The 20,517-nt window shown below is 31.7% G+C and overlaps 3 protein-coding genes across 4 annotated transcripts in view; 2 read left to right on the forward strand and 1 right to left on the reverse strand.

Annotated features, from left to right (window-relative positions):
- LOC143047584 (proteasome subunit alpha type-1-like) overlaps positions 1–20,517 on the forward strand; it is a 331,701-nt gene that overhangs the window by 32,201 nt on the left and 278,983 nt on the right. The window lies entirely within an intron of this gene.
- Positions 3–9,199, forward strand: LOC143047577 (EEF1A lysine methyltransferase 1-like). Of its 2 annotated transcripts, none has more exons than XM_076220676.1 (5): positions 3–84; positions 4,318–4,464; positions 5,021–5,103; positions 6,735–7,012; positions 9,040–9,199. In XM_076220676.1, the coding sequence occupies exons 2-5, from the start codon at positions 4,324–4,326 to the stop codon at positions 9,174–9,176; spliced, it is 639 nt and encodes a 212-aa protein (XP_076076791.1). In that variant the 5' UTR covers positions 3–84; positions 4,318–4,323; the 3' UTR covers positions 9,177–9,199. The 2 variants fall into 2 exon arrangements, with proteins under 2 accessions (XP_076076791.1, XP_076076790.1); XM_076220675.1 differs by having other exon boundaries at positions 19–139.
- Positions 13,906–20,318, reverse strand: LOC143047578 (ubiquinone biosynthesis O-methyltransferase-like). The gene is made up of 5 exons (XM_076220678.1): positions 20,146–20,318; positions 17,764–18,049; positions 16,558–16,794; positions 14,931–15,090; positions 13,906–14,102 (listed from the first exon to the last, which is right to left on the reverse strand). The coding sequence occupies exons 1-5, from the start codon at positions 20,262–20,264 to the stop codon at positions 13,948–13,950; spliced, it is 957 nt and encodes a 318-aa protein (XP_076076793.1). The 5' UTR covers positions 20,265–20,318; the 3' UTR covers positions 13,906–13,947.

Raw genomic sequence — 20,517 nt, forward strand, 5'->3', positions numbered from 1 at the left:
GAAGTTCTGTCCCAACGAAGATAAACTCCGAAATAATCGAAGGGATAGTTTGGCGAAGTTTTTGGACCCACGTTCTTTTTCTGAGTACATATTTATTTTCTGGACGAGTGCAAGCGTCAACACCCACAACACGCGAAAAGTATATTAACATATTCACCAAATTTTACTTCACATTTTAACCGAAAAGTATAAATTATTATTGCTCGTTTTGTTTAAGGTTCATCATAACCTTTTGGCTAAAATGGCCGTATTTACACCCCAAATTTTACTCTGAGTACAGACTAACCTATACACCTGCAACAGTTTTAAGGGATGGCAGGAACTAGATATATAAATTATAAATGCATTTTATGTTTCAGAAAATTACAAACTTTTCTAGATTTTGCTATCCATTTTTTTTCGTTCCTGCAGAAGGTGCAAAAATTAACTAAGTAGTGAAAACGATTGAGAAGCTCCCCTCATATAATCAATGTTGTGAGTAGTATTGATTTAAATGGACAATAGATGGACAATAGACACCTGTAAACAATAGGTGATTTAACAGGTTTAAACTGTGTAACTGAGTGGACCGTATCAAATGAAACTCGGGTGTTAGTTTATTTTGCTATCTTCTGCAGACTGGAAAAAAATGAACATCAAAATCCAGGTAAGTTTTTAATTTTCTGTAACGTAGACTTCATATAACTTTTATATATCTAGTTCCTGCCATGCCTTAAAACTTTCCTGGATGTACCAGTTTGTCTGTACTCATAGTAATTTTGGAGGTGTAAACACGGCCATATTTTTCAATTCCTTATGATGAACCTTAAAATGTTAGAATATGAGAAAAAGGGGAGACTTACAAAATGTTCCAGATATGTTAGGCCTTCAAAGATGTTTTTAGAATATGTTTTTCATGATAACCTTTCTGAATTTCATAAATACTTGCCACCTACACTGCAATTGCTTGCAAATTGCTCCGGCGGATTCAAGCGGGGTGGTTCTAGGGGTTGGAACCCCCTTTTTTTTGGACGATCAATGAATTTGAATGTAGACATGTAGTTGGAACCCCCCCCCCCCCCCCCCCCTTTTTTTTAAAATGGCTGGATCCGCCCCTGTTGCACTTTTAACTCATTGAAACTCGTGATTGTTTAATAGACTGGAATTTGAAAGATTTGAGAAAGAGTATACTTAACGAAATTCAGATCATGGAGGCGGGAAAAAATACAAGTACATATCTCGAGTCTTCAGAAAGTCACTTCACAACCGCATCTACATGTACATTTCATACAGGAATAGAATCACTGCGAATACACACAGCTCACAACGCGAAGAGCCACCTCCGGAATATTACGGAGAGACCATGTGTTTTTTGTAAAGAGATACATGCACCAACAAACTGTACCAATATTAGTGATAACACAGCCCGAATGTCTATCGTAATTCGTGATAATTTATGTTTAAACTGTTTAGGAAATCATCATGCTAATGAGTGTCAATCGAAACAAACGTGTCGACTCTGTAACCAGAGACATCATTCCAGCTTATGTAGTGCGAGTAATAATGTTAACAGCGAAGGTTTAGCGTTCATTACAAGCAATACAAATAAACATATTCAATCTACACCCGTCAATCTTAAAAATGACACTGAAAACCAGGAAGATACTTAAGTTTTGCATTCATCGACACAGATGCGTACAAATGTGCTACTGAAAACTGCGGTAGCTCCTGTATGGTCAGGTAATATATCTATGGAAACGAATATTTTATTTGATGAGGGTGCACAAAGATCTTTTTTAACAGAGCATCTAGCGAAGAAATTGAATTTGAAAACTGAAGGAATTGAAGTTGTACACCTATCGGCATTTGGAGAGGACAACACGAGCACGAGAGAACTACGCACAACCACCGTATTTATCGAAACCGAAAATAGTCGTAAAATTCCGATTGAAGTCCTTATTGTTCCTACCATGGCAGTTCCAATTCATAATCATATGCGGTACGTTAACCGAAATATGGATTATCTGAAAGGATTAAGCCTCACTCATCCAGTTACCAAAGACTATTATTTTGAGATATCATTACTTATTGGTGCCGACCACTATTGGGACTTTATCAAAGACAAAGTAATACGAGGAGATGGACCGATCGCGATGAAGTAAAAGCTTGGATACTTACTATCAGGACCCTTACAGCGGGATAGGACTGGTACTTTCGTCTACGACATCCAGCATCTTAAACATACTGGTTTCGAATAAATCAGTGGAATTTGGCTTAGAAGAAATTTTAAAGAAACAGACACGTTGCCAAATTATCGAGAGAGTTGAGGAAGTAGAACCGACAGGGAAAATATCAAAAGATGGATTGAATGATACGTATCTGTTGAACTGTTGTGACTTATTATGGACTGTTATGAAAATATTTGATTTATTGACTTATTTTCAAAAACCTATAACATGATACTATTTCATTGAAAGAAGGAACAGGTACACAGAAAAAACGGACATACTGTGATTTGTATATACGAAATAGACTCATTGGGATTTAACTGAAAGATAACTAGTCTTGAAGCTAGTGACTGTGCTAAAGTTTTAAATTTAAGGTTTGAATTTGAGAGCCATAATTTTAATTTTTTTTTTTCTTGATTGTAATTTAATTTGATATTTACTTTTCGCCGCCCGGAGAATGTCGAGAATACCGCGGGAGTCAAGACGTCGCGTTTTACTGTTATGTATCTAGGGTTGACGTCAGTGTAGAACGTCGCCTTAGCAGCTCTTATAATGAAGTAAACGTCAAACTGTATGGTTGTATTGTTTTCTGTATACGATATTAGAAGTTAGCCTCGACAGTACTAACCACAAGAAACACAATACACGATAACTATAGCATGCACAACAAGATTGAGATTTATACATGATATATGTTCAAATTTGCCAATCATTTAAAGTTTTACATTGAAATTGATGATTTTGATTTTTTTCAATTTGTTGGTTTTATATCTTTAAGAATGTTATAAATCTTGAAAAAATAACCTCTCATTAAAACATCATTTATCAAATTGTTTACAATATTTTCAAATTGTATAATATTGGTAAGTATTGGGTTCTATTTTAAACTTCAATCAAGAAGATTGACTGATGACAACTTCACATTTTCTGCATGAAAAACTGTGTGCTCAATTTATTTATACTTTTATATTTTTACCACAATGTAATAGTCTCACTTTTTAGGATGCACGTGATGCTTTGTTTAAATTTTTTGCAATTTATCATAAAAACTGCTGAATATCTAACACAGTAGGGCAAATTCAACACATATTTTAGACAAGGATATATAGTGCAATATGGTTATGAACCCTGCTGTTTACTAGGTTGCAATGTAGAGCCAAGCTTTTAAAGTGGTAATTCACAACAGTCTGCAGAAAGACATGGCTCTCTTTCAATACACATTATTCAGACTCAAAGCCGACCACTTGCTTACTCCTTAATGCCATGGCTTAGCAGTGATTCATGATTAGCACCAAACACCAATTATACAGGCAAAGGTTTGACCTGGCCATGGCTAGAAACCATGACCTTCTGCACTCTGTGCAAATATGCTACCACAAGATCAATAAACTAAGTGATCACACATATTTTATATTTTAGTATAAGAGACAAAAAAGGTGAATACCCTGTGTAAGAAACAAAATTTATTGTGGGTGTTTAAAAAGTTAGTTATCTTTAAAAATTGTAACTTAAAATAAATTCAGTAAAGGCTATTCAAATAACAAATTTGGAAATTTACTACATTTTTCATGAATATATATGCCATTTCAATAAGTAGTTATTATAATTGAAATAGAAAAAAAGGAAAAAATGTTTTTATCTCAATTCTAGTTTACCATTATGATCCCAAATTGAATATTCAATGTTCTATTAACAGTATTAGTTATAAGAAGATGTGTTATGAGGGCCAATGAGACAACTTTCCATCGAAGTCACAATTTATAAAAGTAAACCATTATATATAGGTCAAAGTACAGTCTTCAACACAGAGCCTCGGCTCACAATGAACAGCAAGCTATAAGGGGCCCAAAAAATTACAAGTGTAAAACCATTCAAACAGGAAAACCAACGGTCTAATCTATATAATAAACAAGAAATGAGAAACACTTATAAACCACATCAACAACGACAACTACTGAACATCGAATTCCTGACATAGGACAGGTGCAAACAATTGCAGCAGGTATAAAAGTTTCAATGGTACCAAACCTTCACCCTTATCTGAAACAATAGTGAAACATCACAACATACAAAGTCACACTATAAAATTAATCTCATTTTATAATTTCAGTTCGTCATGGATGATGATGTACCCCAGTTGTCTGCCCATACATTAGCAGCATTACAAGAGTTTTATACTGAACAGAACAAACAAGAACAAACTTTGATTGAGGCTCAACAAGGAAATTTAAAGGAGCTAGAAATATCAGAAGATTGGGTATGATTTAACACTGACAAATGATTTCATTAGTTTTATAGCTACAATATTACATTATCATATTGATTCACAATTTTCTAATTATGTGCAATTAGTTTCAGGTAGGCAGTAATCATGGTAAAAGTTAAAACCAAATTATACAATGTCATAAGATTTCCATGCACAGCACACATACTACAGAAATAACCTTCAACAAGTATGATTTTGACCAAAAGTAATGAAGATAAAAAAAATATAATTTAATAGGGCATCCAATTTCTTATTCAAATTGGTACCAACTGTATTTACTTGAACATGTCTGATTCTTTTCTCAGATGAATGAGTTATTGGTATCTAATATCCTCTGTTGCATTGTCAATTGTTTTGGTAGTTCTTGCTGTTAAATGTTTAACTTAAGATCAGGATTCAAGGAGTTTTAAAAGAAAATATTTCAAATATTAGCTATATATTTTAATAAATAATAGCTACTTTATTTTTATTATCCATTTTTCTCGTCAGTACATGTATGATTTTAAGGATTCGAATTGATATTATTTGAATATGTTTATATTTTCAGCAATTAAGTCAGTTTTGGTATAATGAGACCACAGCGACAAGATTGGCAGAGGAGGCATTAAGAGCTGTAGGAGAACAAGGGAGGTAAGACAGACTTAGACTTTGTAGGTTTGTATGGAACAAGGGAGATAAGACAGGTAGACTTAGACTTTGTAGATTTTTATTAGAACAAGGGCCATAATTGTAATATAATACAGATAGACTTGCAGATTTTGTATAAAAGATTTTCCAGCTGTAGATAGAGACATTCTAAAACATATGAAATAATGTTAAAAGATGAAAATTAAAATTGAAAAAATAAGATGATAATGGAAAATGCAAGAAAGAGACAAATAAACCTTCAGCAGTAATAGTAAATACGAGAACATGTAGAAAATATGAAACAATGTTTAATATTTAAACTAAACGTTTACATTATAAACTAAGTATTACTATAATCACCTGATACCGTATAGCAGGTTATTTTAGCGGGAGTGCAAATTTTTCGCTTATTTTCCTGGAAAGAACAAAATTGCTTAAATAAATTCTGACAAATTAAAAGTGAACGTGCAAAGGTATTGCTAAAAATAACCCCAAAAATATTTCGTAAATCTTATTCATTGAAAATCGTGAAATTTTACACCTGCGAAAATAATCCGCTATACAGTATTCATCAACAACATTTGTAGAATTTCATGACCGGAAACAAGTGTGCTAACTATTGATGCTGACATTAGCAAAATCATGAAATTAAATGTCAATGAAAATTCTCCTTGAAAGCTTTCCTCAATCCACCAAAATTGATACCTACGAAAATGAATGAATCCCCAGTATATTTTGTAGTTTAAAGGAGAAGGTTCATTTGGGGCTTTCTTGGACATTTAACATTATTTGATACCAATACCAATCAAATTTTTTAGCATCTGAAAAAAAGTTTTAGAAAATGTTGATATCAGGCAAGTCTTCATGATTTAATTTGACTGACATTTAGCAAAATTTTTGATTTTTTTTTTTTTTTTAAATATTAAATAATTACAATAAATACTTAAAAACATTTTACATCATTTAGCAGAGAACAGAAGTATCACTAAAATGATTAAAGCAATTGTGTTTAGTGAATATGATTAACACAAAATACACTGACTTTTGCTTTTATACCATGTTTGCAGATTGCTTTTTATTATTTCTAAGCATGCACAAGTTAAGTAGATTTGTGTAATTTTGCCATTTTACTGAATTTAATGTCATTTCATGGCTGAATTACCCATGAAAAGGTATATTCTAAACCAATACTGCAATGTTTGTTTTTGTACATAGATTGTTATTCTGAAATCAGAAATACATTAAAAAAAATAGGTATATACATGTATAAGCTAGTATATTTCTATATTTTTTTCAATCTCCTCACTACCTTTTTCTCACAACATAATTGAAGTATATTTAAGGAGGTAGACCTAAGTTAAGGGAAATAACTCTTAAAATCATCAGTACGTTTGTGTCAGCCATTTTCATAAATATGTTCTAAGCTTCTAGGATACATAGATATTTCCATTCTGTTTCAGGTAAATGCTTAAAATTCATTAACAAAACTTGACTTTTACAAACGCAAAACTGATTTAAAGAGTTATCTCCCTGAACCAAGGTCTACCCCCTTAAAATAATAACCAGTGGATATCCGCTGATTAAGCGTGAGTGTCATTTAAAAAATAATAACATAATAAAATTTTGTATTTCAGTATAGCCTGCCTAAGTTCTCCAACAGCATACAAGAAATTAAGAGAATTAAAACCTGACTTAGTCACACTGAAATGTTTAGAATATGACACACGGTTTCAGGTGTATGGAGATGACTTTTTATTATATGATTACAAAGAACCACTGAAATTCCCTAAAGACTGGAAGAACTGGTTTGATCTGGTCATTGCTGATCCGCCATTTTTGTCAGAGGAATGCCTGTGTAAAACTGCAGTTTCTATTAAATATTTAGCGAAAGATAAAATCATTTTATGTACAGGTATATGTATATACTTTTTTATTTACAATGTTTACTTTATTAAAGCAATATTTAAATCGATATCTAAAAGGTATGTTTTATTGATGCAGATTATAAAATAATGAACCCAACTATTACTCATAAATATGCAGATTAAAACACTTTTATGATATAGAAGTATTTAGGACTGTGAAAAGATATCGTTTCACTAATTAGCAGTCTTCAAAAGATAATTGATGTGATTATGCCTGGTATGACTTAATATAAGTAAAGGAAAAAGCAGATAAAGGATACAAAATTTATTGTTATCTAAATCAGGATGATAGCCATCACAAACAAATCAAAAGCAATAGATAGGTTTCTATGACTATGACATAGTTCAAGTTTAAGTTATTTCCCTTGGTGGCAATCAAATGAAATTTTAGAGGGATATTCTTATTTGCCTCATTGAGTTGAAACCTGATACACAGAAGACTGATATGAGATCCTTACTAGTCTGTTTCCCGACATATTCAAATTCTTGACGGCATACTGGATATTTTACAGAGGGGACCAACCAAGATCCTTACTTGATTGTAGTGATGAATTATGAATCAAGGCTCAATGAATTAAAAGTTGAATTTGGCTGGTTTATCTTAGGCCTCCAACATTGTAACAAATCGGGAAGTAATTCTTGCTCAAATTGTGTCAATCAAAACCTATTAATTGAATGATATCAATCAGCATTGAATTCACTCACAGGCAGTTGCTTGAATATATTTATACCTCTATACTTTAATATAACAGGTACATGGTAACCAACTCATATTTTTGAGAAATAACACCTGATCGTGATATTGTGTTATATTTAGAATCTACAATGCCTTTTGAACCAAAATAGTAATGTCGCATTAAAATCTACATTAAGTTAAATATAAAATTGTGGTACTGTGAAAGTACTTTAATTTGTTGGTATCATTTTTTGTGGTTTGAGCAATATTTACATGTTCATGGGTTTTTTTTAATTCGTGGATTTTAGTTTTCTAAAAAAAAAAAAATGAAAAATTATAGAAACGAGGGTTACAAATTTATGTAAATTCTAGTGATAACACTAATTAACCCATAATAAAGTGATCAACCGATTAAAGACCATCAAAGGTGTTAATAAGGCCATAAACATGTCACCTTAAGAAAACAAATGCTATAAATGTACCTTGATATAAAATGAACACTTTATCATACTAGCATATCAATACTGGAAATCTGACTTTTATAGATAAAATATATTTTTTTATTAGAATTAAAAGATCAAAAGTTGTGCAGTTTAGGTTATTAAAGATTAAATGGGTATAATCTTGCATGTGGTCTGTGACTGCCATTAAAGTATTCTCAGATTTTGCGTTATTCAATATATTCTCAAACCTACCGATGGGGATCTTTCCATGTCTTGATGTGGACAATGGTTGTTTTATTTCATTGGACACTTAAATTCTTCGATATAGTCATTCACGAAAACCACGAAAATTGGTACCCTGTGAATAAAAGTACTTTTACAATATTACATGTCTATTTCTATTGTTGGAGTTACTGTAGAAGTAATCTTTAAATTTATACAGTTTATATAGACATATGCAATATACTTACATAGGTATAGGAAGATGTGGTGTGAGTGCCAATGAGACAACTCTCCATCCAAATAACAATTTATAAAAATAAACCATTATCATGGTCAATTTACAGCCTTCAACACAGAGCCTTGGCTCACACCGAAAACAACAAGCTATAAATGGCCCCAAAATTACAAATGTAAAACCATTCAAACAGGAAAACCAACGGTCTAGTCTATATAAAAAACGAGAAACATGTATAAACTACATAAACAAACGACAACTACTGTACATTCCTTGTCAGAAAATATTACGGGTAACTTTATTTATACCTTTTATATACACCCTTTAAAAAAACAATACCAAGATGAAAACATATTTTTTTTTTGCAGCTAAGAAAGTTAAAGAAACAATAAAACATCAAGCTAATTTAATTACTTGTTGACCATATCTTTTTTTCAGGTGCTGTAATGACAGATTTAGCTGATAAACTCCTGGGACTTAAACCATGTGTTTTCCAACCACAACATACAAACAATTTACAGAACGAGTTTAGATGTTACACAAACTATGACAGTCAACTCTTTAATAAAAGTTGATATTAAATTCATTTTAACACATATTAGGTCTTACAATTACATTTAACTTTTATTAATCACATGTGCATTCATATATCTGAAGAGCTGCACTTTATTTTACCCCATGCAACGAAGTTGCGGAGGGTATAATGTTTTTGACCCGTCCGTCCGTCCGTCCGTCAGTCCGTCAGTCCTGTTTCTTGTCATCGCAACTCCTCTCAAACCACACAACAGAATTTCACGAAACCTTTTCAGATAATAAGGACATACTATGTAGTTGTGCATATCGACGGGAAATTGCGATTCAATTTTTTTTCTAGGAGTTACGCCCCTTTGAGCTTATTTACTTTAATGTACTACTGCAACAGTTTGTCATCGCAACTCCTCTCAAACCACACAACAGAATTTCACGAAACCTTTTCAGATAATAAGGACATACTATGTAGTTGTGCATATCGACGGGAAATTGCGATTCAATTTTTTTTCTAGGAGTTACGCCCCTTTGAACTTATTTACTTTAATGTACTACTGCAACAGTTTGTCATCGCAACTCCTCTCAAACCACACAACAGAATTTCACGAAACCTTTTCAGATAATAAGGACATACTATGTAATGTGCATATCGACAGGAAATTACGGTTCAATTTTTTTTCTAGGAGTTATGCCCCTTTGAACTTATTTGCTTCAATGTACTTCTGCAACAGTTTGTCATCTCAACTCCTCTGAAAACACACAACAGAATTTCATGAAATTTTGTAGATAATAAGGACATACTATGTATATTGACAGGAAATTATTATTCAATATTTTTTCTTATACAATTTTTTTTCTTATACTTATTTAATTTCTCCAATGACAATGTGGGGACATGGGGTATGTGAGCGTGCTCACTAAGGTTCTTTAATTTGACTTAATTTGTCCCTACTAACTCAGTCATTATGACTTTATTGACTTTAAAACAACTTTATCTGAGTTTTTCATTCCCCTGGATTGTAACACTTGGCAAGCAGAGATACAAGAAATTGTGTTCAGAATTGTTGTGTAACAATTATTTAATTTATGTGTTGGTTAAACAAGAAGCCAATGCTTATTTATATGCAAACTCAATCTAACTTAAATGAAAAACAAACTAGAAATGGTGGTTAATTACAATTTTCATGAAATTTGTTGTGTCAACTGTTGAGGCTGCAATTCTGCCAAAAGTCAATCAAATGGAACAAAACACAAACTTGACCTTAGAATTATTGCTATTCACTTATAATGCACTAAATATCAGCAGAAATAACCATAGTCCAAGGGCTGTAACTTCCAAAAATATCTCAACCAGAAAAAAATGTGAACTCAATTTGAAGCTCATTACTGTACCAAAATGTATCAATATCTGCAGGCATAAGGGAAACAGATGAAGAAAACTGAATGCCAGAAGGACCAACATTAGTAACATATATGTTCAAGTCACATAGAAGAATTAGTAATCCACAAATAAAACAAATTCCGTGTTAAATATATGAAATTTAAAACCATACAACTATTACCAAAAAGTCAAAAAATGCAACCATCACAGGTCATTACATGGACTTCAACAATGAGTGTTAACATAGTGCAGATGAAAGGGCTGCACAGAATTAATTAATTTTAACTTCTTTAGCAACCCTCATATGGAGCATAAATATTTCCCAGTTGATATGATATTCCAAGTCAAGAACCTAAAAGTTTTTTAATTGATTTGAATTGAATTTCAATTTCATGTGTTGCGGGAGAAGGATGCATTTGGTCTGCAGCCTCATTAAGTAGCAGCTAGTAAGCAATCTTACATCTGCTGTGAAGCCACCCACTTCTTATTTGCTGATAGTTTGAAATTTTACAATTTTCATTGTACATGTACATGAAAATTTTGTCAAATGTTTCTCTACTTTTATGAAATGGAAAGTTTAATATTTGGTCTTGATAATGTTGAGTGTGCATCTCCCATGTTGCCACTTCTTGTTTGCTAATAGTTCTTGGCTCCCCTTAAAGTGAATGATTTTAATATTATTTGTCTGTCATTTTTCTCGGTAATGGCTTTGTTGGTCCTGAACCAATGAAAACTTTCAAATTGTGTATTAATGTATAAGGGTTACATAATTGACATGTACAAATAGACATTTACCAATCTAATATTGAACGATACCTTATCACTATGTATGACTCATCTACATAGTTTTAACATGTGTAACATGATAGGTTTCACTTGTGAAGCAGGAGCTTTTTATGTTTTTACATTGTGATTCTTTTTTTCTCTCTCTCTCTCTTGATAGTACCATGAATACCTTAATCTTTAACAAATATATCCATCTTTATACTGGAGTTGGAATACTACATCTTTTTTTCAGAAATAAAAATTTAAAAATATTGATATTCACACTTTTGATCATGTTTTTGTTGAGCCCGCGACTTTTGTCGCAGAAAGCTCGACATAGGGATAGTTATCCAGCGGCATTAGCTAACTCCTTAAAAGCTTTATATATTAGAAGGTAGAAGACCTGGATGCTTCATACTTTATATATATAGATGATACTTTATATATAGATGATCTGCTTCATACTTTATATATAGATGATCAATGTTACGAAGTTTCTATCTGTCACAATGTCCATTGACCTTGACCTACTTGACTACTTGAAAAAAAAGGTTAAGATTTTTTGTAATGTTAATTTCTCTCTTGTTATGAGTAATAGGATAACTATATTTGGTATGTGCATACCTTGCAAGGTCCTTGTGCCAGTCACAATTTTCACTTGACCTTGACTTCATTTCGTGGATCAGTGAACAAGGTTAAGTTTTGGTGGTCAAGTCCATATATATCTCAGATACTATAAGCAATAAGTCTAGTATATATTCGGTGTATGGAAGGACTGTAAGGTGTATATGTCCAACTGGCAGGTGTCATCTGACCTTGACCTTGACCTCATTTTCATGGTTCAGTTGTAATAGTTAAGTTTTTGTGTTTTGGTTTGTTTTTCTTATACCGTATGCAATAGGTCTAATATATATTGGGTGTATGGAATGATTGTACATGTCTAGCTGGCAGGTGTCATCCGACCTTGATCTTATTTTCATGGTTCAGTGCAAGGCTTCCAAAACGGTCATATATTCCGGTCATGACCGAAACTTTCATAAAAAGTCCGGCTGCTCTCAGCCTCAAACGGTCATATAGAATTGGTTTGCCACTTTTTGTTATTCAAGGCATTTTTCATAAAACGGTCATTTCAATTTTGACCAACTATCGATCATTAAAAATGTCCGTTTGGGGCTTTGGACATGTCCGCTTGGGCATACTATTTCACAAAGATATTTCAGTCATAATTGAGTGGTGAAGTTAAGGTTGAGTTTTTGTCTTTTTTTTCTAATACTATATATATATGCAATAGGTCAACTATAGTTGGTGTATGGAAATATTTTATGATGTACATGTCAGTCTCGCAGGTTTTATTTGACCTTGACCTCATTTTCACGGTTCATTGCTCAGTGTTAAGTTTTTGTTTTTTGGTTTATTTTTAAACTATAAGCAACATGTCACATGTCAACTATATTATTTGTATGGAAGAATTGTAAGCTGTACAGGTCTACCTGGCATGGTTTATCTGAGCTTGACCTCATATTCATGGTTCATTGGTCAATGTTTAGTTTTCTTGGTTAAGTCTGTTTCTTGGAAACTAAAATCAATATATATTTAGTGTATTGAATGATTGTAAGGTGTACATGTATGTCTTGTTTGGTTTATATGACTTCGACCTCATTTTCTTGGATCATGTTAAGTTTATGTGATAGTTGTAGATAAGCTTTATATTTTATAATTTAGGACTATAAACATAATATCAATGATAAGTAAAGAAGGCGACATTTCTTGTTTTTCTTTAATTTATTTTGTTATTTCCCCTTTTTATAGTCTCCCTTTTAATAATACCTTAATATTAACTTTATTATATTCACCTTAATACTGAAGTTGGATTACTATAACATGTTGAGAAATAAGAGAGCATATTCATGCAAACTGTAGTATAAAAAATGAGAAGTGAATAAACTTATAAGTTTTGTCAACCAATTCATCTTCCAATATATGGGAGATAACTCATTTTTAACTATTTAATAATCAATTTTGATTGAGGAAATGATTTGCTTATCAGTGCAAAAAATGTATATGCTTTTTGGAAATTGCATCACATGCAATTTAAGATCTTTAACCTCTGTTTGAATTAATTATTTCAGGGTCCCATTTTTATTTTTTATCACTAATTTCTGAACTATTTTAACTTTTCTCATTTTGTTATATGCACAATCATATTTTTTTAAAATTTCTGTGACAATCTGGCATATGTTTCAAAATATTATAAAGTAAATGGAGAGGAAAAAATATAAATCTGTTAAAAAAAACATATATGAAAATATGCTTTGAAATTTTCACCAGACTTAAGATTTTACAGGAATCCAGTTTGAAAATATCCAAAATGTTAAGCCAGATATAAGAAGATGTGATATGAGTGCATTTGGCAACACTCAATCCAAGTCACAATTTGTAAAAGTACGGCCTTCAACACAGAGCCTTGGCTCACATCGTACTGAACAAGACAGAATTAAAAGTGTTGTTTTTGTTTTCTCTTTCATCATTGCTCAAAGTGTTCTGCTGGAATAACAGCATGAGTTAGCTAAAACCTTATTCCATTGTTCAATGCATTTTTTTTTAATACGAAGTCAAAAACAAAACAAATGTAGATCGTTTTACATTTTAATAATGTGCATAAAAGAGAATTATTAATCTGTCTGTTCTATTGTATCATGTGAGTGTATAGACTGGCTGGATTTTACTGCATACATGGCATAATTGATGTTAGTGTTACTAATCCATGACCATCTGTTGATAACTGGGTTATAGCACATGCCATGTAGCAAACGCACAGTCATTCCATCTGGAAAGAAAAGAAAAATTGATTAATCCTTTATGAAAGGGCTGTTCCAAAATTATTAAGGTAAGTGGATAGAAGGCATTCAAATCAATTTAATTTTATGGGTGGTTGAGCTCTTCAAAAGGTGCCTAAATATCACCCCATGCACTTAATTTTGGAACAACTCTTCAATGTACATTGTATTAAAATTTGTATCTAAAAAAAGATGAATAACGTGTAATGATATTGCATTGCTGCTCATTTTGCTTTTTACTATTTCTTTCTTTCTACATGTATTGTTTTATAGATTTCAAGATAATATGCAAATTGTTAAAATTGGTCAATAATCATTAATGGGTAATATCAACAGAATACTGTGGGTTCATGAATTCATGAGATAAAAGGAAATTATCAAATTTTCATTTTTTACATGGGTATTGCGAACCAGGAATTTAAATGTTCAAATGAATTATCGGTACAAATTTTTATCCATAAGGTTTATGTAAGCTCAAACACTTTGGCAAAACAATGAAATCTAATATCAACAAATGTGCAAGTTTTCCTCATTCCAAGATGATAAGAATACTGGAAAATAAATAAATAAAAAAAATAAAAATAAACAGTATTATATAGTTTTCAAGATAATGGACAAAAATTCTATAAATGTTCAATAATCATCAATTAAGGGAAATAACTTATATGAAAGGTCAACAGAATGAGAATATAAATACAAAATCTATGTGATTCCCCCTGATATCATATGGTTTTTCGTAGTGATACACAATTATTCCTATGCAACTCATGGACATTTATCTTTTTGTTGACTTAATATTTTATATGTACAATACTTACTTTGCTCCAGGGAAAGTTGAAGATCCTCTGGTGAAATAAATTTATTCCAGTCATGTGTACCAGGAGGGACTATACTTAACAGGTGCTCAGCACCTAGCACTGCCAGCAAATATGATGCATAAGTTTTATTTAAAGTTGTCAGGAAGAAATATCCCCCTGGCTGAAATGAGAAAAAAAGACCAAATACTTCAACAATTTTTTACATCCTGAAAACTTTGAATCTTGAGTTGCTGACCATTATGGAATACCTGTTTTACAAATCATGATATATATATGTTCTAATTGTCATAACCACAATCCCAAACTGTTTTTCCTCATATTAAGGTGGTACCCAACACTTTCACTAAAATTAATTTGGCTCGTTTAATTTTCATAAAATTTTGTCAAAGTATTTACTTTGAGACTTTAATAAAAATATAATTTTTTTTAATTTTTTGAACCAACCGTTTTGACAGAAAAAAAGCAATTTGACAAACACCAATTTTGATCATATAGAAGCTTAATATTCCTTTTACAACACAACGTTACTTTAATTAAAATGTTTAGCTGACTTTACAGAGTTATCTCCCTGTAGTGTTAGGTACCACCTCAAGGCTTAAAACTGGGTTTGTACTTACATGAGCAACACAATGGATGTGGAGGTAGATCTGCTTACCCTTTTAGTGCACCAGAGGTCACATGCAGGGTTTGGAGGAATTATGTTGCTCAGCTTTTAGTTTTCTGTATATGTTTTGTACAAATTTGTTTGTCTTTTGGGTATTTTTTTCGTTTTTTTTGGCCAAGGCGTTGTCAGTTTTGTTTTCGACTTATTAGTTTGACACTCGTTTATATTCTGCTTCTCTTTGTTCAAGATTCTAAAAGTAAAAGGAATAAATTATACTAATAAGATGCATATATTTTAAATGTGAATAAAATATTTAACTGTATAAAAGATAAGATGGCCTATAATTATTAACAACATAGGGATTTTAAATGAATTTGTAATTTTTTGGGCTGATTCTTTTTCTTTTCTACATTGGATGTTCAGAGGTTTTATACATGAATCCTATTCCTGCTTTGCTTTGATTATAAAATATTCCTAGGTGTTTCACTTCCATTTAAAAGCAGCTTTTACCCCTCTCCCATGTTATTTTCAGTCTGAAAATAATTTTAATATAAATATAAGAAACAGTAAATCAATAAAGAGGAAAAATTACCTCCCCTTGTCATATTTTTCTAAATAGATTTTACAAAATGTAACTCATATATATATATACAAGAAAAATTACAATGCAAGCTAAGAGATATCAAATTCCATAGCCAAGATCTGACATGCATGCTGTGTGTTGGCTATTAACGAAAAATAAAAATCACACATTTAATTATGTACTTCGAAAATAGAAATTATTGTGATCATGGTGATGTTGTTTTAATTATTGCAAAATATTAGGTTCGCAAAAATAAAAACACACATTCATATCTTCAGCAATGATTTTCCTTCATCAAATTTTTGCAATTGCATTTCAATTTACAATGATTTATACGAATTCACATTTTTGTCTGTCAAATGTCAAGAATTCATGCATCAATTTTTTAATTTACAGTACAATCCTGTATTAACATGATTAATAAAAAACCTATTCCTCACCTTTATGAGTTTACAACATGAAGAGATAAACATGTCAACATCAGATACATGTTCTACCACTTCAGAGGCTACTACAGCATCGAACTTCCCTTCCTCCGGCAAATCTTCTACAGCACCATGAATATAATTTACATGTCCAGATATTTCTGGATCTTGAGAAATATGTGTCTGAGCTATTCGTACGTTCTCTTCGACCATGTCTATACCAGTTACTGTAGCTCCTAGTCTTGCTAAAGGCTAGAAAAAAGTATATGTCAAAAAATGGTAAAGCCTGTGTACAGTAATGAATTTGCAAGTCATTCAAAATAGTTGTGTTTAGACAAGAATAATGAAACTGTAATTATATAGAATAAGATAGAAAATTAAAGAGCACTATTTAATGATAAGGCTCTTTGTTTTCTCAATTGAACTGTTTTATACTTTTCATGTTGCTGCCTTTTAAATTTGACTATACAGTATGGGTTTTTCTCATTGTTGAAGGTTGTGTGGCACCTTAAATTGCTTACATTCACCTCATTTGAACCTACAAGGATAGTTGACTCATTGGCAATCATACCACATTTCCTTATTTCTATATGTATTTGAACTTTACAAGTGAAACAGGCCAATTAATTCAACTATGTACAGTCTTGTCTCGAGAAACAGATTATCATTAGCTATATTTGTAACTTTGTGACTTTTATGTGAAAAATATGAAGTACCAGATAAAACGTTTGACCTTCATGATAATGTTAATAATTATGGTAAGGCATATGGTCAGATTCTCTAAGAAGCCTTATATATTGATACATACAGTGGGATAGTAGTCTCATTGACAATCATACCACATCTCCTTATTTTTATATCAACTACTTTTTTTATACAGAATTTGGTGCTAAAGGTACTAAAATAATCCTAAACAACATTTATAAGACAAGTTTGAAAAGTTATTTATACTTCTACAATGTGTTTCTGGCTTATTAAAATTTAAATCTATTGGTGTGGATTCATCTATTTTTGTAGATACCAACTTTGGTGGATTATAGAAAAATTTCAGTTTTGTTAATACTTGATTTCTTCCCTGTGGCAAAGTTTTCATACAATCTTTGAAACATTAATGTTTTGTTGCACATTAAAATTTAAATTTTCATCCATTACCATGAATCATGATATCCATGAAATCCACGAAAATATGTAAAAAAATCCTATCCATCTATTTCTACCCACCTCTGCAATAATTCCACCTCCACTTCCAACATCTAAAATTAATTTATCTTTCAACGGAAATATCTTTGATTCTTTAACTGAAGCATCAACGAAAGCATCACGTATCAAAGGAATCCGCAATCTATTCATAGAATGAAGGGCATAAAATTCTCCTTTCTCATCCCACCAATGAGATGCTAGCTTTGTAAACTTATGATGTTCATCTTGATCTATTGTAGTATGTGCATTTGGACTGTCTGCTGTTGATGTGCTGTTGAATCTTGAAGATTGTGTAGCAATAGAATTTCTAAAAGAAAAAACGATAAAAAAATGTATGTTCTTTTTAATAAAATTTGCAAAGAACAGTATATATTTTTGCATAATGGCTATTTTCATGTCCATAAAAAAAAACACTTTTGAGTCCACTATTTTCCATAAAGGTATGAAAATTGGGTCCAAAGACGCCTGTATTGCTCACTAGCTAAATGATACCCTTTTTATGTCTTTGATCATATTGATCAGCATTTCTTTTACCATGTTTACCTTATTTTTTTTTTTAACAAGTTACTGACACATAAGTTATTATGGTTATTTCTATCTTACTTATCACATTTGTGGAAAAATCAACTTACATACTCACCCTACCTTTTCTGCCAGAAGGCAACTGGGGAAACAACATTTTTAACTTGTACCTGCTGACAAAGCAACCAACACTGTTGTTGGTGTTAAGCTCAAGTACAGTGTTCTAGGATTTTTTTGGCACCTTGACTTACCACGGGTAAGATCAATAAAAAAATTACTTACCCACATCTAAAAGTTAAATCCGCCAACCAATGCGGACGGCGCAAAAAAAACGATTTCTTACTAAATTTGACAAATATGTTATAGTTATTACTATGTCATTTATTAAGAGCTATAATAAATGCAACTGTAAGTTTATTTTCCTCCGACGACAAGAAAAAAAATCGTTTATGTCCCGATTTAAGCACCAGTTATCAATCCGGATTTTCCGATTTTACCGACACCGTGACCGACTTTTAGAATGATAGAAGAATGTGGTCTCTTTTGCGCTTGATTACACCTAATAAACGAGTGCTTGAATAAAAGCGCCGATAGACATCGACAAAATCTTCGATCTTTTATCAAAGTTTTTTCTCGTGATTTAATAAAAATAAAAAGCAGATATGGGAAAATTGAAGAGGACCGGGAAATTTCAAGAGTTTTTCGGCTTCCCCGAATTTGAAAATTGACTTACCACCGGGTGACAAAGGCTAAAAAATGACTTACCCGTTGTCCTAATCCACTTACCCCGGGTAACGGGTAATGGGAATCCTAGAACACTGAAGTAGTATTTAAATATTGAAATTATCAAAACTGAGAAAACAAATGCAAGTAGGTACTATCATACATGTACCTGAACCTTCTAATAATGAAAAGAGTGTCTGTTGAAAATTTATTTGAAGACCATAAATATATTTGATTTAATTGATTTGACTGTATATATATATGGAAGTTTTGAACGACTTGATTGGCTATAGAGCCCTTGCACTGTCAACTTTTTTATTGTATCGTTTTAACGCCACTTTTGGGCTATTTCGTGGCTGTCAGTTTTTATTCGTGGAGGAAGCCGAAGTGGCTAGAGAAAACTACCAACCTTCGATATGAAAACTGACAATCCTAGTTAATTAAGATTGGAGTCAAGTGCACCAGAATGAGTGGGGTTTCAAACTGACAATCTCAGTGTTGATTGGCTAGTGATTACAGTACTATAAACGACTAAGACCACCTGGCCACCAAGGCGCCTTTATTATATTTGAAAAAAACATACAAAAAACTAAACATTGACAAATAAAACATGAAAATAAGGTCAAGGTCAGATGAAACTTGCCAGACTGACATGTGTACCTAGCTTATAATTATTATACATGAAATATATTTGACCTAGTGCTTATCATGCTTATAGTATATGAGACCCAGACCTAATTTGTAAACTTAATCAAGGGCCAATTAAATGAGGTCCAAGGCCAATTAACCTTGTCTCACAGACATGTAGATGTAATGCAAGGAACCCTTACCAAATTTAGTTACCCTAAATTACTCAATAGTAATAAATTAACATGACAAAAACACGATTTTTTTCCAGCAGTCACTGAACCATTAAAATGAGGTCAAGGTCAATCATGAATGGACATATAAAAATATGTCTATTTTAAACTTTGTAACATTAGGTACATTTGTATTTGCATATACAAGGTGTGAAAAAAAGAAATATAAAGCTTTAAATGTACATTGCTTTCGCATGTTAGTAATCCTTATGTTCGTCTTTGATAATGAAACTATTCTCTCATGTTAATTTATAATAATTATTTTTTTTTTTTTACATATTTTAAAATGGATACTAACTGGCAACTTCTAGGATTATTTTGCAAAACTTTCCCACATATCTTAATCAGCTGATATTGCTTTGTTCTAGTATTACTTAGGACAATAAAACATTTGTGGCATAATCTTAGAGATGTCATTTTTTTCTAAAAAGAAATCAGGTTGAGCTCATTATTGAACTTTAGGCAGGAAACCAGTTGATGTTTTTCAGTATAGTGTTCATCAAAATATTTATATATATTTCATCTCAGAATCTGCGATATAACAAATAGTTGTTACGCGCGAATTGAGAAAAAAAATATTTACAGACCTGAATAATTCATTGCTATGATGTAATAAATAAAAAAATTGAGACACCATCATTTAATCGTATGCTAAAAGTGACCTAAAAAG

The sequence above is a fragment of the Mytilus galloprovincialis genome, chromosome 10, assembly GCF_965363235.1.
Source record: "Mytilus galloprovincialis chromosome 10, xbMytGall1.hap1.1, whole genome shotgun sequence".
Classification (NCBI taxonomy): domain Eukaryota; kingdom Metazoa; phylum Mollusca; class Bivalvia; order Mytilida; family Mytilidae; genus Mytilus; species Mytilus galloprovincialis.

Excerpts from the sequence above, each read along its gene's own strand:
- LOC143047578 (XM_076220678.1), bottom strand. The coding sequence starts at position 20,264 with ATGACATCTCTAAGATTATGCCACAAATGTTTTATTGTCCTAAGTAAT. Across the intron at positions 18,050-20,145 it reads AATAATCCTAGAAGTTGCCA|AAATTCTATTGCTACACAAT; the intron begins GTTAGTATCCAT and ends TTTTTCTTTTAG. Across the intron at positions 14,103-14,930 it reads TCAACTTTCCCTGGAGCAAA|ATGGAATGACTGTGCGTTTG; the intron begins GTAAGTATTGTA and ends TTTTCTTTCCAG.
- LOC143047577 (XM_076220676.1), top strand. The coding sequence starts at position 4,324 with ATGGATGATGATGTACCCCAGTTGTCTGCCCATACATTAGCAGCATTA. Across the intron at positions 4,465-5,020 it reads TAGAAATATCAGAAGATTGG|CAATTAAGTCAGTTTTGGTA; the intron begins GTATGATTTAAC and ends TTATATTTTCAG. Across the intron at positions 5,104-6,734 it reads GCTGTAGGAGAACAAGGGAG|TATAGCCTGCCTAAGTTCTC; the intron begins GTAAGACAGACT and ends TTTGTATTTCAG.